Genomic DNA, 25,873 nt, shown 5'->3' on the forward strand with positions numbered 1-25,873 from the left:
ATAAGGATGTAAGTTGTTGGAAAAATCTAGTTCTATCATGTTATACAAGGGCACTTCTTTGAAGCATCATCAGTAAGGATATGCTCATAAAGCCAATCCTTACCCATAAATCTTATCCCACAGGGACAAGTCCCCCAATGATCTAATTTATCACTTAAATTATGAAGACGTCTTATAGCAACTTCATCAAATTTAAAATGTCGATTTAATAAATGCTTTTTGAAATCGTATGGTCTATTGAATTTTCCCAGTTTATGACGACATTGATTCTTTGGGAAATGACATTTGAATCTTGATTCACTTTGATGAGTTCTCATATGTCTTGTCATATCTCTTGTAATTCTTTTACCACATACTGTACAGACTGAATGATCAACAAATTGACTCTCCACTAATGGAACAACAATATTTGAATTAGAATTTACCAATGAAGTCATATCAGGATATTGATTTAATTCAATATTCATCGGTATTTGTATGCCTGATATTGGATGATGATGGGGATGATCTTGTTGATGATAAGTGAAATGTTGATCAGGCATTTGTTGAGGTTGATGTTGATAAATTGGTACTGGATAATTACCAGTTCTAGATTTCATTTCTTCAGAAGCAACACTTGAAGAAGATTCAAGCATAGTATAACCAGAAGATCTTAATTCTGGAAGTGATTGACTTTTAATTTGTCTTGGATCTTCTCTTGATTGTTGACTTGAATATTGACTCTGTTGTGAATTCATTGGGGTAGCATGCAATGTATTTTGAACAGAGCTACTATGTAAAAGTGGTGGTGGATATGGAGCAGCAAAATACTCTTGTGATAATCCGGATGGTTGTATATGTTGTTGATGTGGCATGTGTGGATGAGTTTGAGGTTGTTGTGGAAGGTGTGGTTGTCGTAATAATCCGTAAGGAGTATTTGCAGGTGAAAAATCACCGGTAGGATTAATCATATAGCTATAAGACTCTTTGTAGTCGTATTCGTTGGCAGTTGCTGGATGATGTTGACCAGAACTATGATCACTTTCGGAAGGAAATTGATGCAAATGAGGTTGATTATTAGAAGCAGGGTTGGAGCTGTAGTTTACTTTTTTCATAACTTGGCTATCGACTTCTGACATATGCAAGGGATTTATTCTCGGAGTCTGTGATGGGTAATTAAGTAATTCCATTTATACTAATCTTCAATAGCTTTTAATAATAAAAAGTTTGGTTTATGTTTCATACAAATAATTTCAAAAATTAGTTTGTATTATAATTAGGAAAGGGTCCTTAATGTTATTGAATATAGTTTAGGTAATATATTCTTTGGTGACTCTTCTGATTTCAAATAAGAAACAAAATGATTGCAAAATAAAAAGATGATTTAATATTAACAAAGAACAGCAAACAAACAAACGAATGTGTTAAACTTAATGGTAAGTATTATGATTGATCCAAAAATACCGTTTTGTAATGATTGACTAAGATTAACTTAAACAAAAAGAAGCTTTTGAATCTTTGCAAAATTCAATAAAGAAAAAAACTAAAAATTAAAAAAGGGTAGTAATTAATGCTTATATATATTTGTGCATTTGTTGATATATATATACCAATAATCAGAAAGAGATACATATTTCATATACTATCAAACGATTTACATCTTTAAAGGGTCAGATTTAAACTTAAAGGAAATATGTAAAGGAAATTAGCTATTTAGAATTTGTGAAAATTCATACATATTTTTTTTTTTTTTTTAATTTTAATTTTAATTATTTTTTTTCCTTCGATTTTAAAAAATAATTTATTTTTTAAGTCGTGCTTTTGTGTCGTTTCGCGTTCTTCGAGAGGGAAAAAAATTCATTCTAAACTCACATGTAAAACATACCACTTCTAGTTTCGTAATTGGCACTGGCGATAAAGACAAGCCAAAATAAATAGGGCAAAACGTAAGCAAGTTTTGAGGAGAAAACCGAAAGAAGTTATGAATATAAAAGTGAGGCAAATATTGAAGGCGTCTTAAGAAAAGTATTTCAGGGACTAGATAAATTCTAGTAGCTTTAACCTGTTACAAGAAACAATGCTACTCATAACAGATTTAGTAGCCTCCAATCAAACTCATGAGCATATGACCCTAAAGATTAGTCTTTGACGAATGAATGAGTAAGTGGAGTAAGTTGGCGAGATATAAAGTTACCTCTCTGACAAGTTATAACGGTTAAACAAAAAGGCGCATGAAATCATACAGCAAATTAAAAACCGATGTGAATCAAGGGTAGAGTTAAACAGGAAAAAAGATTTCATAGAACCTTAAATAATTCTAATAGACAGAAAATCACCCGAAATTAGTTTCTTATAACTAATTGACTTTACTGCCTGATTTACTGGGGGTAATATTTCCCTGGAGAATAAAATTAGTGACTGCAGCGAAGTTTAGAATTAGAGGGAGGGGGAACTAGTATTATTAAATAAGCGCAAATTGATTTCCTCATATTATAACAGCGAATAATAATACAATGCATAAGCTTTTTTTTAGTTTCGTATGGAACAAAGTCTATAAAAATATCTTTCAATTCTACCAGTATAAAAATCGTAATGTTAGCAGAATGGGGTATTAAATAAAAAATACGTTATATGTTATGTCATTTCAAAAGCAAGGAGGGATTGTTTAAGAACTTATTGTCTAGCTACGCTAGAAGGTTTTTAATTGACTAAGATATGGCATTACAACAAGAAAAATAAAACAAAATTAATTTAAAAAAAATAAATGGATTTATTGTTCTATTGTTCATTTATAATTCACATATGCATGAGAAACATGAATAATGCTAGTTTCTGGAATTCTAGAAGCTTTCGGTTAATATTATGCACACCATCGCAAAAAATATATTTTTTTAAAATAATATTTGTATGCAGTAACTCTGTTATGCAGTTTACACTATTTCGACTACCTACCTACCTCATCTGCATCTATTTCAATTGTTTAGAATGATATGCCTCAAATATTTTGTTATTTTATACGTCTTCAAAAAACCGATTAAGGGTTCAAATCAAAGCACAATTTTTTCTTGATTAAAATTTTTATGCAGTTGTATTTTAAAGAAGTATCAGAATCTTTCTTCCAAAAATCAAGATGTAGCTCATTGCCAATCCTGTCTTCCGCAATTGGTTCCTAATTCCATCGCTATCAATAAATATGTCCCAATGAAGAGACCACATTCTTGTCTGGATTGATTATTCGGTACATATTTCGGTAGATTGAAGTTTATTGTTGATTGTAAGATTTCACCAAGATGTAGTGCATCTAGTTAGTAAGATAAGAGTTGTAGCTTAAACTTTTTAGAGTTGGCTAAGACGCTAAGATGTTAGTCTATTTCCCAATTTGATTTGACCATTTTTCAAAATAAAATTTACAACTAAAGGATGTAGCTTCCTCTTGTATTGATAGTATGATCCAGCTTACCATTGAACCTACCTCTTAACACTCAATATTCCAATTTTATTAGTGATGGAGTAATTCCTGAAGTCCTAGCACAAACCGGTTAGAGGAACGCTAGAATGCTTCCTTCGGACAAACTCCATTGATTGTTGTTTACAGTATACTGAAATTCATAACAAAAAAAAAAAGAAGAAAATGAAATATTTTTTAAGTGAAAGTAAAGCATAGTCTACGTCGCTATACATAGGCTACATAAAGCTTACAATAGGGAAGTACTTCTCTTACAGGATATGTCCGTAAGTAATGTGTTGTGTATGTATGGAAAACTAGTGGTGAGCTATTCTTCATACCAAAGGGATTAATCGGTCTTTGAATAATTCCCAAGACCTATAATGGATGCAGACTGTATCTCTTCTTCGTAGCCGCATCTTTTCTATTTTACAGGAAGACTTTTTTCAATTCTGTGAATTAGTTTAAGGTTTTCTACTTTCCCCATTTTGAAAAATATTTTATGGGTAAGAAATTCAAAAAGTTACTAACCATTAGAAAACACAAGCGAACTAACGGAAAATATCCTTCAATAGGTAATTTTCTTTTTGATCCCATATTTCAATTAATATTTTTAGGGTAAGGTTAGTGATCTGTATTGACCATACAAAACTTAACACTTAGCGAGTTGGGTAATCCGCTATTTTTGTACATTTTTTATTATTTAAAAATAAAATACAAAAGTTGCTTCTAGCGAGAAATAAAACAGGAATGAAAAATAAAAAAATAAAAAAAAAATTATTTGAAATTTTCACGCGAAAATCATCCGTTCTCTTTCGCCCTGCGTATGTTATATTAAGGATTAGCGTTATAACTTTTATTAAATGAGGTGTTAAATTTGAAAAAGGACGGCCGTCAGCATTAAATGTAAATCTGACTTTACTGAGAATTATTGACTCTTCATCTTGGCTGTGGCATGTTACTGATTGTGGAATTTATTCATTGATGTGATATGCTTCTTACGCTGATACGTCGACCCTTAAGGTAGTGTTTTGCTTATTTGATCGAGATATAAGGTGACTTTGAGAGTATGTTCCATTATTTTAGCTTGTTGCGGTAAAATAATCCAGATTCATCTGTAAGAGCAACTATAGTTTTGTTATTTTGATGAAAGACTAATCTTTGTGTGCCTGATCTTTATTAGTTGTGAACCAAAAGCAAGAATATAGTGGATCAAACTGTTGGGTCACTACAGGATTTTTTATATTTGGTATTATAGACGAATTTATTCTTTAGAGAATTTTAGGTCTGTAGATTTCATTATATTTTCTACCAGTTTATATTGCAAATATCTACTATAGTTTACAGATTTACATTAATTTTACGGTAGCACAAAGGGTTAGTAGAAAAAAAAAAGTCAAAAGATGTCATTCGTCACATAACAGTTACGTACATTACTAAACCTTTTTTTAAGCAGCACTTAGTCTATGAAAATTTCAATTACGAAAGGTTGCTATCTTGCTGTTAATGAGTTTAAAAACCTTATGTAGAGCGGGATTATAGACAATTTGATATCCGCTCAAGGTTGTTCTGACACGGAAATGTGATGAAGTTAATCAACGTAATAGGAACGGGATTAAAAGATCAAGCGTTAAAAAAAATTTTGAAATTATAAAATTGAGCTTGAATTTCTTCTTAGTCAATTTTAGATGAATTTAGTTTCGATAAAATAAAATCGAATTTTAATGCAAATTATGAAACTGAGCTAATTGAAAATAGACAATCTCTACTTACATTACATAATTCGTAAATGCTTACCTATAGAGTAAACTAATTACAAAATTCTTGTTTAACACTATTGATTACAATACTTTAACGATGAATTAAATAGTAAATGAAGTAGAGCTATTTGTTTGACCTTTCAATCGGTTTTAAACGATTATGTTTTGTGTCGCACACTACCAAGTTTTGTGGAATAATAGAGGGCTGGCTAAGATTTGATTTTGTTGCTTCTGAATCACTTCCGTACACATTTGAACAATAGCCAGATCAATTCCATGACCTTCTTCTGGCATATTCATCCAGATTAGCTTGATTTGATTTTGATTTTGGTATTGGTTTTGATTTCTACTTTTTGGTTCATCTCAAATACTTGGTAACCAGTTACACCACAAAGGAGCGTTTTATCTCAAAACGAGTTTATACATCAAGCTACTTTAAATCGCTTTGCGTATTGAGAATTATGTGGAATGTTTGTTAGTTAATATATAAAAGCCATGTAACAGATTCAAATATTCAAAATCTGATTCGACTATTATCTTTGTCAGTTCGACTACTACTGGACTGCAGCTTCATGTAAGAGTCTTGCATTTTTGAATATTTGACGAGCTTGCTGCAATAAACAAGAATTCTGTGTGCAGGAAATAATACCAACCAGCACAAACTGTAAAACTACCAATTAGGCAACTTTTGTCAAATATAAATTCTACAACATGTAAAAAAATAAACAAATTGTTCAGCATTTCGTACCCCCGGAATTGAGTTTTCTGGCCTAATTTTTACAGCACAACATCCTGTGCTGGTTTTTACTTAGTCATATTATTAAAGACTAGGCTATATTATAAGGTAAGCCTACTATTTCCTTGGTCAATTTATTGAATTTAGAAAATATATAGACATAATCTTCTCCAATAAATTTTTATTAAAAAAATCTATATATATTTTTCTTCTTTTACCATATATATACTTTCATTACTGTCACGATAATATATCAATTGATTTTTATTCAATCGAATTTACTAATACATCAGTGTATACCCAAGTCAAGGAAATTTGAATACTTCAACAAACAAGAAGAATCGTAAAGATCACTCATTAAAAATCTACAAACTTAGTCACTCCTTTAAATTCCAAAGTTTTAACGGTTTTTTAACTGCTTAGTATTTGTCGTTCCTTAACAAAAAGGTATGTCTTTTTTTCCCTTATCTTAACTACTAACAATTTCGCAGGCTCAATATGAGAAGGAAGTAAAAGCATGAAACAACTTTGAAACATTTATAAGTCATTAACTAATACCATATAATCAAATTCACTAGATAATTTCAAATAGGGGATGAAGAAATTGAATTGAGTATACTTCATGATACTAAAAGATAAATGATACCGTCCCATTTAAAATTTTAGAGGTGGGCTGGATTGAACAGACATTATTTGTTTACAAAATTAGTGCCGTTTAATTGCCCAGTAAAATCTAATTAGACTGAGAAAATGAATTCCGAGGACAACAAATGCACAAAACGCAACTTTGTTTTCGCGTGTTGAAATTTGACTCTTGCAAATTTGACAGATAAAAATGTTGCACAAAATTACCGATCCGGATAAAGTATCACAAAGTCACGGTAGATTTCAATCTCAATGTAAACAATTAAAATTTTACAGCAAAAACGACAACAACCTTACACACATACCTAATTATTCCCAAAACATAAGTGAAACACCTTGCATTGGTATTATTATTCTTAACGTACCCCTTGAAATGGTTTTATCCTCCTTTGGTATGGAGTTGGCAATTGAATTTAAAAATAATAGTGTTATTTTCATTTTCTTCTTTACAACATCTGTATCAAATATTTCATTTCATTCCACTTCCATTCCTTAATAAGAATCTAATTTCCCTTTATCACTTCAATTTGTTTCTGCTTGTCCATTCGTCTCATCATTGATAGCCTCGTGTATATATTTGTTATTTCGTTTACAGAAATAGTTTTGCTAACATTGATATTCTAGTCATTCCTTTTAAAAACCCTTCAATCAATTGAAACCAGTCACTCCTTTTATATATATTCTCAATGAAATTCTCATCAGCTTCAATCTTAGCCCTTAGTGCTCTTGCAATTGCTGCTCCAGCAGCTGCCGTCGATGACGATTGCACAACTACTGCCTTCCATGGTCATCATAAACATAAAAGAGAAATTGTTTATGATTATGCTTATGTTACCGTCACTGTTGACATAAATGGTAACACCATCGGTTTACCAGCAACCAGTTCAAGTACCAGTGTTGATCCAACTACTTCATCTCAAACTACTGAAACTATTCAAACCACCTCAACCAGTACCACCAGTAGTTCTACCTCAGTTGCTACCACTTCTTCATCTACTCAACAAAGTCAAGAAACCACAGGATCTTCAAGTGGTGGTTCTGGTGGTATTAATGGTGATTTAGGCTTATATCAAAACCCAACTGAAGAATTCCAAGATGGTGTCATTTCTTGTAGCTCATTCCCATCCGGTCAAGGTGTTATTGCCTTAAACAACTTAGGCTTTGGTGGTTGGTCTGGTATTGAAAACTCAGATGGTTCAACCGGTGGTCCATGTGGTGAAGGTTCATACTGTTCTTATGCTTGTCAAAGTGGTATGTCCAAGACTCAATGGCCTTCAGCTCAACCAGCTAATGGTGTTTCTATTGGTGGTTTATTATGTAAAGGTGGTTTCTTATATAAATCAAACCCATCCAACAGTTACTTATGTGAATGGGGTGTTGATAAAGCCACTGTTATTTCAGAATTATCTCAATCAGTTGCTATTTGTAGAACTGATTACCCAGGAACTGAAAACATGGTTATCCCAACTGTTGTTAACGCTGGTGGTAGTTCTCCACTTACTGTTGTTGACCAAGCCACTTACTATACTTGGAGAGGAGGTGCAACTTCTGCTCAATATTATGTTAATAATGCTGGTGTTAGTTATACTGATGGTTGTATCTGGGGTACTGCAGGATCTGGTATTGGTAACTGGGCTCCATTAAATTTTGGTGCCGGTTATGCTAATGGTATTGCTTATTTATCATTAATTCCAAACCCAAACAATTACGATTCATTAAATTTCAATGTTAAGATTGTTGCTGCCGATTCCTCTTCAACTGTCAGTGGTCAATGTGTTTACTCCAATGGTCAATATAACGGTGATGGTACTGATGGTTGTACTGTCGGTGTTACTTCTGGTAGTGCCAACTATGTTTTATACAATTAGAACTCTCCTTTCCATTCTTCTTCCAGTTTTTGAAATTTTTAAGATTTTTTTTTTCAGATATAGCGAAACTAAATTAGATTATGCTTTTTAAGATAAAACCTAAGGTCAAAATATCAAACACAACTTCATCACATACATTTTAAAATCAATCCCAAAAATTCTTATTTATTTTACTTTCTTCCCCTCCCCCACTTTTATTTTGTGTATATTACTTCCAACTTAAATAAATGTTTTATTATAGGTATAAAAAGAGTTTATTGTTGAGCGTTTACAATACGAGTTTTCAATTTTAAATGATATTTTATGTATTAGATCTAATATGAATTAGAAGTATGAAATGTTGAAAAAGAAAGGTAAATGCAAATTAAAAATTAAAACAGACGAACGAATAGAAATGAAATATAAAAAGAAAATGCTTGTGAAATGTAAAACGTTAAAATGATATAATGATGCTTATGCAACCCAATTCCAGAATTTTTCCCAAATATTCTTTGGTGGTTCTTCTTCCCAAACTAAATCATCAATTTCTCTGACACCAGAATCGATATCACATTCTTCAATTGGAATAAAGACAGATGACCATTTCCAAGCTTTAGCACCGAAACCGTTGAAGTAAAAGTGGAAAACAATCCAACAAACAACGAAAAGGATAATTGAAACGTAAGCAGTAAAGAAAGCAGTAGCAGTAAAGCCAAAGAAAGCTTGGAAACCTTGAACAAAAACAAGAATGAAAATGGCAATAGCAGCATAATAAGCACCATATGGCATGAATTTAGCTTTGAATGGTAATGAATCTCTTTCAATACCTCTTTGTTTTAAGATTTGCATAAATCTAATGTGAGTGAAACTAATCCAACCCCAAGCAATTAAACCTGAAGTAGCGGTAATGTTTAATAACCAGTTAAAGGCATTGTTACCTTGATCGGAACAAGCTAAATAACCCAATGAACCAAAGGAAGCAGTGAATAAAACAGCAACATATGGAACACCATGTTTAGTAGTTCTTTTAAAGAATTTTGGTGCAACACCAGCTTCAGCTAAACCATAAAGAATTCTAGAACCACAGTAAATGTTAGAGTTACCAGCAGAAATAATAGTAACTAAAACAACAGCATTAAAGATATCTGGTAAGATTTTAGTACCGGCATTTTGCATAGCAACAATGAAAGGAGAAGAAGCAGTATAGTAACCGTTAGCAGCTAATTTTGGATCATCATAAGGAACTAATAAACCAATGAAAAGCATACATAAAACGTAAAACACTAAAATTCTGAATAAAACTTTTCTTATAGCAGATGGAACGGTTTTTCTTGGGTTAGCAGATTCACCAGCAGAGATACCAACTAATTCAGTACCTTGGAAAGTGAAAGCAGCATTAATCAAAGAAGCTAACCAACCTAAGAATCTACCAGTGTTAACATTTTCAACCAAAATACCTGGACCCCATGGACCTGGGTTTCTCCAGTATCTGAAACCAACTGGACCAGTTTTACCGGCACCACAAACGATAATAAAAGCATAAAGTAACCAACCGACAACGGCGATAACTTTTAAAAAGGCAATCCAAAATTCAACTTCACCATAATATTTAACTGGGAAAAGATTGAAAACGGTTAAGATAACGAAAAAGATGGTAATCCAAGCAGCTAAAGGAACAGCATCAGTCCATAATTGAATAACTTGACCAACGACAGATAATTCTAAAGCAAAAGTAATTGCCCAAGAAAACCAATAATTCCAACCATTAGCAGCACCTAAAGCTGGAGAACACCATCTAGCAACGAATTGATTAAAAGAACCAGTACAAGGAATTAAAGTAGCCATTTCCCCAATGGATTGAGTAACGGAGAAAGCCAAGGTAGTCATCCATAAGAAAGAAATTAAAGCAGAAAACTGGACCGGCATCAGCTAAAGTACCACCAGTTGAAATGAAAAGACCAGTACCAATAGTACCACCAATGGCAATCATTGAAATCATTCTAGCATTAAGAGATCTTTTAACTTCGACATATTCAGGTTCGACATTAGAAGATTTTTCATCGTCAAAAGTATCAGCATTGACATAGTCAGCTTTCTTTTCATTATTGTTGAGTCTTGAACTATATTGAGTTAATTGTTCATCTCCAGTAGTGGAGCTTCCAACTTTATCACTATCAGACATGATATATTATTATTATTGATATGAATTGAATTGAATAGTAAACAAGAAAAAGAATAACAAAAGGAAGTTTTCTCCAAATCAACTTTATCAATTGAAGGAGAAATAGTTTAATACTTATATATTGTTTGGATCGTTAACAAACAATGACAATAAAAAAAAATAGATGCAATTTTTTCCTAGTATATGCAAAAGAGGGTATATTAAAAAATAAAACATAAAAAAAAGAAATTCAAAAATAATGTCAAGAATTTTTATTAAGGGAAAATAATAAATCCTTATCTTTTTAATTAGTTAGGTCGAGGGGAGAGAGAGAGAGAAGGACGAGGAGGCAGAGGAGGAGGGACGAAGGAGGTGAGTGGAAGTAATTAAGCATTGCATATTAAAATTTTTTTCTAGGGAAACTATAATTGTCATAAGCAGCGGCAAAAAAAGGTTCACAGTGACTCTTAGCAGCAGCAAAAAGATTCCGCTTTTTTGGCATTCTATCTTTAATTTGTCGGTCCTCACAACCTGTCAGTCCGATAGGGGGTTATCTTATCCAACCAAGAGATCAATTGGGGTACACATGTTGCATTGGCATACAAAAGGGAGTAAATTGCCATTAACTGTCTTGACATCAACCATATTAAAATGCCCTAGTTAATAAATTTTGTTAAGGCATTTTATGGTTACAAGCAATTCTCAAAATGGATGGGGCCTTTTATTTTTCTTATGCAGTTGATGTAAAAGAAAAAGAAATTTTCGCGATGAGATTCCATTAACAAATTTGAAACGGAAATTTTGTAAATGCCGCGTAGGAAGTATGAAATTGCCCTAAACTTAATTAATTGTATGGCATAGTTCACTAGGGACAACAATTTTTCAATATGATTTCTTTTTACCTGAGTGACTTATTTAATGTATTAATTAACCTCTTTCAATATGCTTTATCATATTTTTTATGTATGTCAATCTTATATTAGTATTACTACAGCGTTGATGAAATCACCATTTGAACACATCACACGAGATCATTCTTTCTTTCTTTACTACTACTCTATTAAAGTTTTAAACTAAATCTAATTCTGTTTCTCCTTCTGTTTTGGTAATTGTGTCTAATAAATTTCTTATCTATATATATATGATGAAATGAAAATCTTTATTAAGGTAAATATCAGCCTTAATCCTTAAATGGGTCACCCTTCATTGTTTTGTCATAAAAGCGCTACCCCCTAGATAATTTTCTGTCCTTCTCCTTAGTGAGCCAAAAAAAAATGTACACTAACCACTTTCAATTAGATTCAAAATGCCTCGTTTCAAAAATACCGTTATTAAAGGGCGTCTTTTACGAATAAAACTGCCCATGACAACTAATTACGTTGAATTTGATCTACCTTTCAATTAGAAAGGTAGGTAGAGATCGACGCCTACCATCCCATGGCACCAGACATCTACTTTAAGTTTTATTAACCTTGTCTGATGAATAATTATTTTTAAAGACGAAGAGGCTCATACAGTTTACATTTGTCAAGATTGCTGTTTAGATAGTTTCGACTTGACAAGAAAAAGAAAGAAAGAAAGAAATGACAAAGAAAATAAAATAATCCACGACAAGACAAAGAACTTTAAATAATAATAATATTATTAAGAATGTTTTATTCCTTACAGCAGTATATGCGAAGTGAATTACGATAGGTGGGGTGGTTCTATCTGGCGATGAGGTCTGATAGCAATTTAACTAACTTAGTTCATATTTGGGTCAATTATCCCTTATATTCTCTTAGTTGGTCTTGTCTTGTCTTGTCTCGTCTCGTCTTATCTATTAATTATGACAAAATTTCTTTTTTCCCATGTCGAATTCTTATTTCTTTTTGATTTTCTAATAATAATAATAATAGCATCATACTATGGTATTATCATACTTGAAAGTCGTTAGTCGTTTTTCAGATTAGCGTAAGTAACTTTCCTCTCAACTTATTTTATGGTATTATTATATGACGATCAATGTTTAATTTAGATTCATGGATGAAGCAACCCGCTTTTATCATCCGATTCACTGCCTTCTCATCTTTCCCTAAATCAATTAAATCATTCTGATATTTAACCGCTTCAACCTAGAAAAAGTTAGGGTACTTTCATACCGTAGTAAATCTTAGCGATATATATATTCTACGTAATCCATGGCGACCCTCTGTGATTCGTATTTAACCGAACTCCTCTTTTATGTCCATTTATGTATTCATAAATGCTTGTCTTCTAAAATAAAAATAAAAATAAAAAAAAAACCAGAATTCAAAAAATGGTTTGGTTGCAAAGAGATTATTATAACCATTAATACAAAAAGCGGAATTTTATAGATCATAAATATGTGGTTACTTTCCATTAGGGGAAACGTTATACTTTTCCTATCTCCAACTAAACCTTAAACCATAAATAGCCGAAATGTGGAGTAAGATAAAACAGTAACTTAAACATTAAAATGGAAACTAACAAACGATAGAAGGGCATTTTGATTCCTTGTCCTCTAAGTACAAGAGAAAACGAGTGAAGCACCAAATTTGGCATTTTTATTTTTTCTTGTGCTGCGCGCGTTGTCCCACCCCACTTTTAAGGGAAAGTTACAACCTTTTCATTTTGCTACCACAGTTTATAGCCCACAATTAGTTACTGATCTTATCTAGTATCTATATACCGCCGACGGCAATTACTCAATCGAATCATGAACAAGATATTCAAGAAAATATTTGGATAGTTCATTCCATCTCTACCTTTACGTAATTATATAATTCGTGTGATTGGGGACATACCTGCATATTACAGCCCGTCATACTCATACTAAATATTTATCGCGTGCAACTCTAAAGAATCTAGCTGGAAAGATGTCATTCAAGGACAATTAGTGATGATGGATCAACGATTTGACTGTTATTATAGTTACCATAAGATGTTGTTTAGGTCAATTGCTTTATAAATGAATGGTGGTACGTATCAAATTGCCAAAATTCATTCCTTCCCTTCTTAATTCAACCACAAACACAAAGTGATTACGTGGAATTAATGAGCAGCGAAGAGGTAAATGTTGACGTAAAACATGACTATAAGAAATATAATCAGATTGATTATAACATCCACCTTCCATCCACTTACCATCACAACCTCATTCAACTGTATAACTATCAACCTAACAGAAACATCATCATTATCATTATCATTATCATTATCAAATAATTTGGGTATATTAAAATTCAAAAAATTAATTTTTAATTTTTCGTTGCGCGTTCTATTTTTGAGAAGGCTTACCTGGAAAAAATACCAGAATTGAGTAGAAAAGAAAATAGACAGCTATAATTATCCAACCAAAAACAATCACTTGACAGTTTCCATCCACCCCATCTTAATCATTTCGAGATTATATCCATTTGTATTTCCTTTGTGGAGGAGATCAGTTACTGCAATCTGCAATTCAAGTTTTAAAAGTCGTGGCTTACCTAACTATCCATCAATTACGTCAAGGTTTTATTTCTCAACAAGAGTTGGATTGAAGAATAATTATCAACAATCAAACATTACACCTTCAAAATCGACTCCACCTTCGTTTACCCCGATTGATCTAATCAAAGAAATGAGTAGTTCATCGGAAGAAGATAATATAGCATTATCAAAAAGAAGTCATAAGTCTAAAAATGGTAGTTCAACTAAAAGGAAGAAATTACACCCTCCATCTTCGGAAGATGAAGATGATCTACCTTTAAGTAAACGGGCTGAAACTGCAACTCCTAGTGCATCACCCGTCAAAAAGAGAAAGCTTGATTCAAATGGATCATCTTCCAAATCAAATGGTACTTCAAAAAGTTCTTCTTCAACCAAGAAGAGAATAAAAGTTGAATCTAACCCTTCCACTCCTAAAAATTCAGTTAAAAAGAGTTCTTCCAGTACCGTAACACCTAATAACGTAACAAAGAGTGCTAAAAAGGAAAAAGAAACCAAGAAAGATTCCAAAACCAAAGTCAAAGCTGAAGAAGTAAAAGAAGATTCACCATCACAATCTCAACAAGCTGAAGATGAAGATGATGATTCTTATAAATGGTGGGAAGCTGAAGATTTAGATGGAGAAGTGAAATGGGACACGTTGGAACATAATGGGGTTTTATTCCCACCTGAATATGAACCATTGCCTTCTCATATTAAATTATTTTACGATGGTAAACCAATTGATTTACCACCAGTTGTGGAAGAAGTTGTTGGTTTTTATGCTGCTATGTTGGAAACTGATCATGCTAAGAATCCTGTATTTCAAAATAATTTCTTTGAAGATCTTGTTCAAATCATTAAAGAAACCAAAAATGAACAGTTAAGAGCCACTATTAAGGATTTTAACAAATGTGATTTTTCAAAAATGTATACTTATTTTGAACAATTAAGAGAAGAAAAAAAATCTCTTAGTAAAGATGAAAAGAAAAGGATAAAAGAAGAAAAGGAAAAATTAGAAGAACCTTTTAAAACTTGTTATTTAAATGGTAGACCTGAAATGGTGGGGAATTTTAGAGTTGAACCTCCTGGTTTATTCAGAGGTAGAGGTGCTCATCCTAAAACTGGTAAATTAAAAAGAAGAGTATTTCCTGAAAATGTTACTTTAAATTTAGGTAAGAATGCTAAAATCCCTGAACCACCTGCTGGTCATGAATGGGGAGAAATTAGACATGATAATACCGTGGCATGGTTAGCTATGTGGAAAGAAAATATTGCTGATAGTTTAAAATATGTTAGATTTGCTGCTTCATCATCTATTAAAGGTCAATCTGATTTCAAAAAGTTTGAAACTGCAAGACAATTGAAACATCATGTTGAATCAATTAGAAAAGATTATACTAAGAATTTAAAGAGTGAATTAATGCAAGATCGTCAATTAGCATCAGCTACTTATTTAATTGATAAATTTGCTTTAAGAGCTGGTGGTGAAAAAGGTGACGATGAAGCTGATACAGTTGGATGTTGTTCATTAAGATTTGAACATATTACCTTAAAACCACCTAATATTGTGGTATTTGATTTCCTTGGTAAAGATTCGATTAGATATTATCAAGAAGTTGAAGTTGATAAACAAGTATTTAAAAATTTAAGAATTTTTAAAAAGAGTCCGAAGGGACCTGGTGATGATTTATTCGATAGAATCAATCCATCACTTTTAAATAAACAATTACAGAATTATATGAAGGGGTTAACTGCTAAAGTGTTCCGTACTTATAATGCATCAAAAACCATGCAAGATCAATTGGATTTAATTACTAATGAAGGTACTGTGGCGGAAAAGATTGTCAAGTTTAATGCTGCTAATAGAACCGTTGCTATATTATGTAACCATCAAAGGACCGTTTCCAAAAGTCATGGAAGCGTTGTTCAAAAGATTAATGATAAATTAAAGGAACTTTTATGGCAAAAGATTCGATTAAAGAAGATGATTTTACAAATTGAACCTAATTTAAAGAAAAAGGATAAGGCTTATTTTGAAGAAATTAATGATTTAATCAAAGAAGATGAACAATACATTCATGAAATTGTTATTCAAAGACAAAGAGAACAAGTGTTAAAGAAAATGGCTCGTGATAATGAGAAATTGAAAGCTGAAAAGGAACCTTTATTAACTGAAAAATCAGAATCAATTAAAGAAAAATTAGATAAAATCAAAGAATTAGAAAAAGAGTATAAAGCCGAATTGAAATCAGGGAAGCCAGAAGTCAAGAAACAATTAACAGTTGAGAAATTGAAACAACAAATTGAAACCATTGAAACTAGAATCGTAAATACTTCCTTACAATTAAAGGATAAAGAAGATAATTCTGAAGTTTCATTAGGTACTTCCAAGATGAATTATATTGATCCAAGATTAACAGTGATGTTCTCAAAGAAATACGATGTACCAATAGAGAAATTATTCACTAAGACCTTGAGAGAGAAATTCACTTGGGCCATTGAATCTACTGATAAAGATTGGAGATTTTAGTTATATGTATGTATATATGAAACAGAGGTGATCAAGTACGGGTATAGATTAGATCGTGTACAATATTATCTTAAGTAGCTCCTCCAATACACAATAGACTTATTATATATATATTTACGACTCGAGCATTGTTTCATCTTTAATAGTGCTAAAGGTAAATACAGATTTGACGCGACGCGTTTATTTTTGATTTAATTAGGAAAGAGATGAGATCTGGATCTGGTAGCGCTCTATATATTGTAAAGTTCAAATCATAAACAACAACGCGAAATGTTTTGTTTTATTTTATTTTTATTTTTTGCATTCAAAACAATAACTCCTTACAGATTGATGAATGGCAGAGAAGAGAAGGATTAGCATGGCATGGTGTGGAAAATGTTAGGCCATTACTAGCACATCTCTGAAACCAAGTAACTTCAGTTTTTAGTTTATAGTAGTTTAGGTATTGTAATTATAGAGGTGTAAGTTAGCATTTGTATTGTATCTTGTGGAGGTACGATAGTATACCCTCGAGAAACACACCTTAAATAACATACACTCGAGACTGTTACTCCCTGCAGAAACAAATCCACGTAGCTATGGATATATATCCAAGAAAGTAAGGGAATTTCAGTTATCGCCATATGTGGGATCAATGCATGGTAAAAAAATAAAATAAAATTTAAAATTTTAAAATATTCAGAAATCCGTTCCCGTGAGTGTTAAATTGGTAAACATATTTATATATCGAGGAGAATAATCAGATTTCAATAGTTGTTAATACTTTCTTTCTTCACTTGTGTCCCTGAGTCAACTCTTACCACCACCAACAACGACATACTACTCTTATTCTGGTTCAAAGTACTAACCATTCTTTCGCACCGTCCATTCCTTTAAAATACTTAACAGTAAAATTGCTTGTTTTCAGTTATTCCTTCACTTTTTGTTATATATCTATTTCACGTCATCACTCCTTTTTAAAAAAGTCATTGTCATATCGAATTCAAAACATACCTAAACATGAAGTTCTCCAGTATATTATTCATTCAATCATTTGCCATACTCGCTATGTCCCAGCAAATACCGTTGGCTACATCTTTAGCTACCCCTCCACATCATCATCATCACTTACATCATAAACATCATATAGAGCCAACTGGTGTCATTCAAGAACAACCTTATATAACTGAAATGGCTAAAAGAGATGACGAGACTGACTTACCTACTGTGTCAGCCATGCCAACCTTAACTACTACCACACAATATAATGCCGTGGTTGAAGTTCCAACTGTTAAAAATCCTTATATCACTTCATCAAACTTACCAGATGGAATTGTATTTATAATCGTGGGAGGTATTATTGGACTTATATTCATTCTGTTTATAAGTTATAGAATCATTGCTTGGATTATATCTAATAGAAAAGCAAAACATGAAAAAGAACATTATTATCATAATTTCAATAATTCAAATAGTATCTTTGGTAGTAATGGTAGTAATGGATTATCATCCTCCAGTAATTCATCAATGTTTGAAAAGAATTCATCATTTGTTTCAAATTCATCATTTTATCAATTATCAAGAACTAATTCATTAGCTCAATTAGATGAAATGATCACTACTTCTAGTAATCCAGGTAGAGCTTATAGAGATACTGTTCTGGGAAGTATTTATAATAATGGTAGTGGTCTTAATTTAAGTAATAGTAAATTGGCTAATAATAGAGGATCAATGTTTATAAGTCCAATTTTAGAAACCATTAGTGGTAGAAGAAGTTTATCACAATTGGAATTACCATTATATAATCAACAACAACCATCTCAAGAACAACTTGACCAAATGCATGCTTTGACAGTTGGAGGAGCTGGAAGTGATAATAACTCCAATATACTATCTCCATATACTATCAAACCAGTTGAAAGTAGTGATTCAATTCCATTGAATGATTTTGATTATTTGGAAGCAGAGAGATTATTAATGAATAACAACAATAGTGATATTGAAAGTCAAGATCAACAACCATCACCGCAAGCAAATCATCCATATCGTTCAGAGTCTCATTATTATGCTCAATTATTGAATAATCAACATTCACATAGTCATTCCCATTCTCAATCACAAATAAATTTAGCAACCAATACTAATAATACTAATTCAGGCACTACTACTACTACTACTACTACTACTAAACTGAGGCCTCCTAGTGTTTATCTTGATGCTTTATTAGATGATGAATGAATTCATAGTAGCAATTGCGAAACCCTATTCATATGTAACACTTTATAGAAAATATATATATATATATACATAAACAAAATTGCAAAAAGAGGGCCATAAATGTCGCGGTCTTAAAAACAAAAGATGTCTCTCTTATCACAAAATAATGTCTCTTTGTAGTTATTACTCCACTAATTGAACAATTTCCACGCCCTCCTCCCCAGACAACAAAAATCATTTGCAATAATAATTCACTCACCCATAAATTGAGCATCATCACCTCAAAATATGTGCCCCCCCCTTTAAACCGACACCTATCAAAGTTTCAACATCTTAAAATTAATAAATCAATTTCATCAAAATTATTTTGGTCAGGTATCAAGTTATCATATCATATCAATTATCTTCTATTTTGATCTCATAAGCCATTGACTATCATAAGTATCCATCATGATCAGACAATCCATTATAAAGACCACTTGTCGTTCTGGTAAGATTGTCAATTCCAGATTTATTTCTCAATCATTCCGAGTCGGAGCAAAAGGTGATACCTCAACCATTGATTCATTTAAATTACCATCTCAAACTTCAATCAATGAATGGGAATATAAATATGATTTCATTCCAAAGATGGCTTCTCCAAAAGTCCCTCCTGTCACTCAAGAAGCTGTTAAACAAGATATTGCTCTTGAGAAATTAAAAGCGTTTGAAAGAGAATCATTTGCTAAAGAAGGTAATTCATCAATCAAAGTAGAAGCCAATGATGCTGATGTGGTTCATGGTGGGGAATCTGTCAAGGTTGAACCTGAATATTTACAGGATAGAGGTAGTAAACCAATCATTGCTTCTTCTAAAAGAACCGTTGCTAATGCAGATCATGATAATAAAAAACCAGCCAATAGTGATAAATATATTCAAACTTCAATTAATCCAGAAATTAATACTCCTGATGTGGTTAATTTAAGTGAAAATGAAGTTGATCATAAAACCACTTCAATTGATAAACAAGAAGTTGTGGTTGAAGATATTGAACATGATAATTTAGAACACCATTTAACTCATGAAGAACCTGCTGCAGCTCCAATTGCAACCAAAGCTGCTCCAACTACTGGTTCAGCTCAATCAGAAAGTTCTGAATCTTCTTCATCTTCATCTTCATCTTCATATACTATTCCTTTAGCATTAGTAGGTTTAGGTGGTGCCGGTTACTATTATTATAGTTCAACTTCATCTTCAAAGAAGGAATAAGTTATTTGACTAACTCTTGATTGATTCAGATGTAGTATTATAGACTCTCTTAGCAAGCTCATCTATTCCATTCGTTCCGATTACATTACATGCCATAAAATACATATATATCTTTTAACCTACTTCTTTTATTTTACTTTTGATGCATTTATATTTATTTACTTATATATTATCTTGATATACGACTACTTTTTTTACAAACTACAAATAGCCATTGAAAATAATTTCTGAACTATTCTTGATAGATTCAAATTGAATAACTTTTTTATATTAATAAATAAAAAATAAACAATATCTCATATATATATAGGTATTTATATATAACTCATATTATGTTTTATTATGTCTATAGATTTTTGAAATGACAACTCAGCTTTTTTTTGGGTTTGAAGATTCCAAATGATATGGAAATAATTTATATATTTACAGGTGGGAAAGTTGAAGATCAATCAAATCAAATCTAATATTGACGAGAAGCTTCTTGACATGCTTTTAATTGTTGTAAATAATATTCACAAGTTTGCATATTACCACCGTTATCTTCTAAACATCTAGTGAAGTTTCTAGCATCGGCATCACAATGTCTAGCTTGTTCTTGATATTGATTTGATTGTTGAACTTGAGAAAGATCTTGTTGAGCAGCTTGATCAACTGGTTGACTACTTGAACCACCAAACATACTAGTAATACCGGCACCAAGAGTATGACCAATGGTAGAACCAACAGCAACACCAGCAGCAGTAGAAGCCATTTGAGCAAACATACCTGGTTGTCTAGCTTGTTGTTGTGGTTGAGCAGCTTGGGTTGGATGAGCAGATGGATATCTGTTTTGGGGTGGAGCAGAATAAGATGGAGCAGAAGCAGTGTGAGCTGATCTGGTTTGAGTTCTTGGAGCTGGAGCGGATCTTCTTTGTCTAGCCATTATGAATGTGTGTATTTGTTTTGTTATAAAGTGTAATTAGGATATTAACTCAAAACAGTATATATATAGTTAAAAATGACAATTACAATTCCTTTTATAGGTTTTTCCATATTTTTTTTTCTAACAGTGGCGAACGTGCTAGAAATTGATAGAATACTTACCACAGTATATGCAGGATGTTGGTATTCTTAGGGAGAAAACAAATTTATGATTCAAAATTTTACTGTCCGTCCCGGTAATTTCTCGGTGAATTTTAGTGAGAAAATTTCTCTTCTACCGCCATCTCTCACTATTTTAGTGAATGACTCTTTAGTCATTTATTTTGGTAGCCATCTCTTTCTACAATAGTCATTAAAGGTGGCAATTCTGTACATTATTTTCCAGTCATTGAATTATTTCTAGTAGTTTTGGACATAATACTTACTTAGCACCATAATGTAAACTACTTATAGGCACTATTAATCCATTTATTACATGGTGGCTACTGAAGTCATATCCATTCATCCTCCCCTCCTATATAAAATTTCAATCACGTGAATTAATTTAATTTTTAAAATTTTCTAGATCAACCAATCAATTTATGAGATTTAGTAATAAATTGATCTACTGAGCTTAAGGGAAAGCTTATGCACATCGTTTAATTAATTATTATTGTTATATAGTAGTTATCATTTACAACTTATAAGCCCAAATCCTTCTTAACCTAACTTAATTATGATCCATTACTGATTGATATTGTCAAAATTATTATGATGGTTGTAGACGTTTCATTGCCATAATCCACACGCTACCTCCCTAGCTTCTACCGCCTAGAGGTCACTAAAGTTTAATTTTGTGCGCTGTGAAATTTTTGTTTTTGTGGTGAGCTTATCTCTATCAGTAATTAGTGATAATTTCTCGTCGCTGAAATTAGTTTTAGCTTCCCCAGATTAACTCAACAAACAAATTCAATAGTGTTTGACATTGACATAAACAGTAACAATATATTTTATATACATATTAATAGACAATAAGAACACACATAAGCTTAATAAAAAATTAAGCCATATATTTTCTAAAACTTTTAAGCTCATAAATCTTTCGTCAGGTAATTTATAAAAATTTCACTAATATTTTTAATCACATTTTTTTTTTGGTCTAATTTTACTTTTTTTTGGGCGGTAATTTTTATTTTTTTGTCACAAACTAAATTACTCACAAAAGTTGAACAACGAATTGATCTTAATCACCTTTTTTAAATTTGCTTGCTTCACACGATAGTATCAGGTTATATTTATATATCAATCACTGATTGTGCCCACCCCAATTGCCTATTCTTAATAGGATCAATTTGAAAAAAAAGTTCAACTTAAAAGCCATAAAACATCATAAAAAAACCATTCAATTATAACTACCCCCCTTTGATTCACTATGGATTTTGAAGAACAATTAGAAAAGTTAGATAAATTAGAATCTCCAGCTTTAGTTGGTTCATCAATCAGATCAGCTGATGATTCACCTCATCATAATTATATTCATCCAGAAAGATCAACCACTCATCCTAATGCTACTAGTTCCAGTACCAAGAAATCATTATTAAATCAAAATATCACTGCCTCTTTAGATGATTTAATTAACGAAGGTGCTTTATTAGGTTCTGAAGCTGATTTTGATAAGTTTTTAGATCAAGATGGTACTGTTAAAGGCGATGCTAAATATGAACCAGTTGAAGAAACTGTAGCTGAAGAAGCTAATGAAAATGAAGACGAAGAGGAAGAAAATCCTGTTACTGCTGAAAAAGAAGTTGAGGCTGAAAAATCGACCACTATTACTGAACCAGTTTCCAATCAAATAATTGAAGAAGATGTAGATTCTGAAGTTGAAGAAAATGAAGGTCCAATTGGTGAAAAACCATCTGCAAAGCATATCGCTGCTGATGATGATGATAAACTAACTTCAACTTCATCCTTTTATCAACAACAAGGTGATTATTCAACTCCAAATTTATCAGAATACCAATTAGATAACGAAATCAAAGATCATTCAACTTTATTAGATAGTGTCAAATCTTATGATCCTCAAAGACTTCCAAAGGTAGTAATAGGTAGTGGAAAGGAACTGTTCAAAAGACCAGAATCACCAAGAAAAGCAGCAGCTTCACCTATCAGAGCTTCTTTGATAGATCACAGTAATCACAATGAAAGCTTTGCTAGAGAAGGTGGTATTCATACTCCTTTTTTCCATACCGATGCAAGATCTGATAGATCAAGATCAAGATCAAGATCAGCCGTGCCTGAAAGATCAATATCGAGAAATTCAAATAGACCTCATTTAGCAAGAGGGGATTCTTATAAAAGTACTCATTTAGAAGAACCTTCCAAATATGAATTACCACCTGATTTTGCTACTTCCGAAGATGTTCCACAAGAACAAGAAGAACAAGCTGAAGAAGAACAAGAAGAACAAGAAGAAGATGATAGAAGAGGTAGAGCTTCAAAACCAACCATGGGTGAAGCAGTTGCAAAAGCTGAAGCTAAAGCTGAAAACTTACCTCAATTACCTTCTGATCCTTCCTTAGTTACTACTGGTGATTATACCAATTTCAATGTTGATACTCCTGAATCAGAATTACCATCAGCTGCAAGTTTATTAGCATCAAGATCAATTTCATCTACAAATTATTTAAGATCAATTTCAAGATCAAGAACTAGACCTGCTCCTATAGGGGAAAATGAAAAGAATGATTCTAATCCAGATGCTTTAGCTAGAGAAGGTGCTTTAGTTAACGATGATCCTTATTCAACCATTGATGATTTAGATAGTATCGTTGAAAATGTTTTACATCCTAAGAAACCTGTCACTCCAACTGAAACTAAAGAACCAGTCGTTTCAGAAGCACCAAAAGAAAAAGAAGTAGAAGAGCCAATTGAAGAATCGAAGGGAGAAGAACCAGTTGATGAATCAAAGGAAGTAGAACCCGTTGAGGAATCCAAAGAAATAGAACCTGTTGAAGAATCTATTGAAGCGGAACCTAAAGAAGAAGAACCAGTCGAAGAAACCAAGGTAGAGGAAACCAAGGAAGATGAACCAGTTGAAGAATCTAAAGAAGTCGAACCAGTAGAGAAAGAAGTTACTACTAGTACTAAAGATCTCAGTATCGACGAACCTAAAGAAGAAACTGTTGCTTCAGCAGTCAAAGAACCAGCAACCACAACTGCCACTGATGATCTTGATGATTTAGATATCTCCCCTGAAGAAATCCGTAAACATTTAGAATCTCAACCGATTTATCTTTTTACTTCATTAGCTGGTGGTATGCAAATCATGCCAAGAACCAACAGATTAGCAACCATACTACAAGCTAATGGTATTAAATTTGAATACCGTGATTTAGGAACTGATGAAGAAGCCAAAAAGATTTGGAAGAGACAAGCTAATGGTAAAACTTTACCAGGTGTTGTTAGAGGTGATGATTTTATTGGCAATTGGGATGAAATTAATGATGCAAACGAAGAGTATAAACTTAGAGAACTTCTTTATGAAACTTTATAATCATAACAAAATGATGTTGTCTCTTTCTCTTTCATATTAGCTATTTCTATACATCTATAAATATAAAGTAATGCTGTTTTATAAACATAGTAATTTTTCATGTATCTTTAATTTTGCCGTTATTGTGGACTTTTTTTTCAACCACGCTTTCAGGAAGATTTACAAAAACGCTTCAAATATACTCTTCCTTTTATCAAAAGCTTTTAGTTTTACAACAACAATAGTTGTATCAATTGTAAGAGGTATATCCATGTCAGTGGTGTTTCGTGAAAGTAATCTACTTTCGCCTCGATATATCAAACTAACAAGTCAAGCCAGTGGTTCAATTAGGATAAATCATTCACCTCCTCCCCCTATTATCCCACCTTCCGTTTCTCCTCCTTCACAAAATGCATACAACTTTAGTGCCATCAGTACTATAAGTGAACATAATCAACAATTTATAGTAAGGCGATATAATAAAGTTGATTGTTTAAGTAACGCCCAAATAAGTCACGTTAAGTTTAGATCTTCAGGGGTTATTAATAATGATGTAGATGATTCCAAAAATGAAATTAATCAAAAGGAACAATTAAAGAAAGCCAACTTGGGCTCTATAATTGATGAATTAAAAGTATTAATTCCAAACATCTTAAACACTTCCTTACCCACTCATGTGTTATCCAAAGATATATTATTAAGAGTTTGTCCAACCCATTTCAATGAACCATATTTGCCAGCTCTAAAAGGACATACTACATATTATGCAACCTGCAAAGCATTACAATTGATTTTGACTTCATTTGTCCTCAGTCCTAAGGTTAAGTTACACGTACAGTCCATAAGGGTTCACGAGGGAGCAGATGCATTGGCTGTATTTAATGAATCGACTAAAATTTATGTCAGATGGACAACTTGCGCTGAAGGTTGTGATCATTTATCCTCTGAAGAACAAAGTGGAACTAATAATTTAAAAAACGACTTGTTCCATTCCACATCAGATGCTAAGTTGGGTTCTCATAAATGGTCAAAGTTAGATACTATGAGGATATTGAATGATTCAAATAAAAGTCAAGAAAGTAATGGTGGTGGCTCTGGAAGCTTATCGAAAAACTTACCATCAATAACGAAAGCTTTATCTCAATTGCCGGCTGCTTTGATTGGGTTAACTAAAGTCAATAATAAATTAGAAAGAGTTATTTCAGGGATATTTATATTTGAATTGAATGAGACAAATGATGAAATTATAGTTCATACAGTTGAAAACGTGGATATTATTGAAAGAACTGAAACAGAAGATGTTGATGGTCAATTAAGGGTTTGTTAAGATGTATATGAAGTCCCCAAATATTATACAAAAGCTAATAAAAATAGTTACTATCATTAATTATATATTTTTCTGTAAATAGCAAAATAAAACTTA

General features: G+C 32.2%; 9 protein-coding genes across 9 annotated transcripts; 6 read left to right on the plus strand and 3 right to left on the minus strand. All coding sequences in view use genetic code 12, as the record gives it.

The window, feature by feature from the left end:
• Positions 1 to 35: 35 nt before the first annotated feature.
• DFJ63DRAFT_334121 (uncharacterized protein) lies at positions 36 to 1,118 on the minus strand (the record flags this gene model as incomplete). Its single annotated transcript, XM_064907979.1, has 1 exon — positions 36 to 1,118. One exon carries the CDS (start codon positions 1,116 to 1,118, stop codon positions 36 to 38), a length of 1,083 nt encoding a protein of 360 aa, XP_064763867.1.
• Positions 1,119 to 7,251: 6,133 nt separating this feature from the next.
• Positions 7,252 to 8,433, plus strand: SUN41 (putative glucosidase; the record flags this gene model as incomplete). Its single annotated transcript, XM_064904843.1, has 1 exon — positions 7,252 to 8,433. One exon carries the CDS (start codon positions 7,252 to 7,254, stop codon positions 8,431 to 8,433), a length of 1,182 nt encoding a protein of 393 aa, XP_064763868.1.
• Positions 8,434 to 8,886: 453 nt separating this feature from the next.
• On the minus strand, positions 8,887 to 10,594 carry DFJ63DRAFT_334123 (arginine permease; the record flags this gene model as incomplete). Its single annotated transcript, XM_064907980.1, has 2 exons — positions 8,887 to 10,193; positions 10,333 to 10,594. The coding sequence occupies 2 exons, from the start codon at positions 10,592 to 10,594 to the stop codon at positions 8,887 to 8,889; spliced, it is 1,569 nt and encodes a 522-aa protein (XP_064763869.1).
• Positions 10,595 to 14,195: 3,601 nt separating this feature from the next.
• On the plus strand, positions 14,196 to 16,574 carry TOP1 (DNA topoisomerase 1; the record flags this gene model as incomplete). The annotated part of the gene is made up of 1 exon (XM_064907981.1): positions 14,196 to 16,574. The coding sequence occupies one exon, from the start codon at positions 14,196 to 14,198 to the stop codon at positions 16,572 to 16,574; it is 2,379 nt and encodes a 792-aa protein (XP_064763870.1).
• Positions 16,575 to 17,073: 499 nt separating this feature from the next.
• Positions 17,074 to 19,005, plus strand: DFJ63DRAFT_81923 (pheromone-regulated protein). The gene has a single exon (XM_064909144.1). The coding sequence runs from the start codon at positions 17,574 to 17,576 to the stop codon at positions 18,789 to 18,791; it is 1,218 nt and encodes a 405-aa protein (XP_064763871.1). The 5' UTR covers positions 17,074 to 17,573; the 3' UTR covers positions 18,792 to 19,005.
• Positions 19,006 to 19,220: 215 nt separating this feature from the next.
• On the plus strand, positions 19,221 to 20,018 carry DFJ63DRAFT_334126 (uncharacterized protein; the record flags this gene model as incomplete). Its single annotated transcript, XM_064907982.1, has 1 exon — positions 19,221 to 20,018. The coding sequence occupies one exon, from the start codon at positions 19,221 to 19,223 to the stop codon at positions 20,016 to 20,018; it is 798 nt and encodes a 265-aa protein (XP_064763872.1).
• Positions 20,019 to 20,478: 460 nt separating this feature from the next.
• DFJ63DRAFT_334127 (uncharacterized protein) lies at positions 20,479 to 20,940 on the minus strand (the record flags this gene model as incomplete). Its single annotated transcript, XM_064907983.1, has 1 exon — positions 20,479 to 20,940. One exon carries the CDS (start codon positions 20,938 to 20,940, stop codon positions 20,479 to 20,481), a length of 462 nt encoding a protein of 153 aa, XP_064763873.1.
• A 1,410-nt stretch (positions 20,941 to 22,350) lies between these two features.
• On the plus strand, positions 22,351 to 24,471 carry DFJ63DRAFT_311869 (uncharacterized protein; the record flags this gene model as incomplete). The annotated part of the gene is made up of 1 exon (XM_064905861.1): positions 22,351 to 24,471. One exon carries the CDS (start codon positions 22,351 to 22,353, stop codon positions 24,469 to 24,471), a length of 2,121 nt encoding a protein of 706 aa, XP_064763874.1.
• A 99-nt stretch (positions 24,472 to 24,570) lies between these two features.
• DFJ63DRAFT_317862 (uncharacterized protein) lies at positions 24,571 to 25,873 on the plus strand. Its single transcript, XM_064906870.1, has one exon. It carries the CDS (start codon positions 24,722 to 24,724, stop codon positions 25,775 to 25,777), a length of 1,056 nt encoding a protein of 351 aa, XP_064763875.1. The 5' UTR covers positions 24,571 to 24,721; the 3' UTR covers positions 25,778 to 25,873.

This window comes from Scheffersomyces coipomensis (genome assembly GCF_036884675.1).
Source record: "Scheffersomyces coipomensis strain NRRL Y-17651 chromosome Unknown DFJ63scaffold_2, whole genome shotgun sequence".
Lineage (NCBI taxonomy): Eukaryota > Fungi > Ascomycota > Pichiomycetes > Serinales > Debaryomycetaceae > Scheffersomyces > Scheffersomyces coipomensis.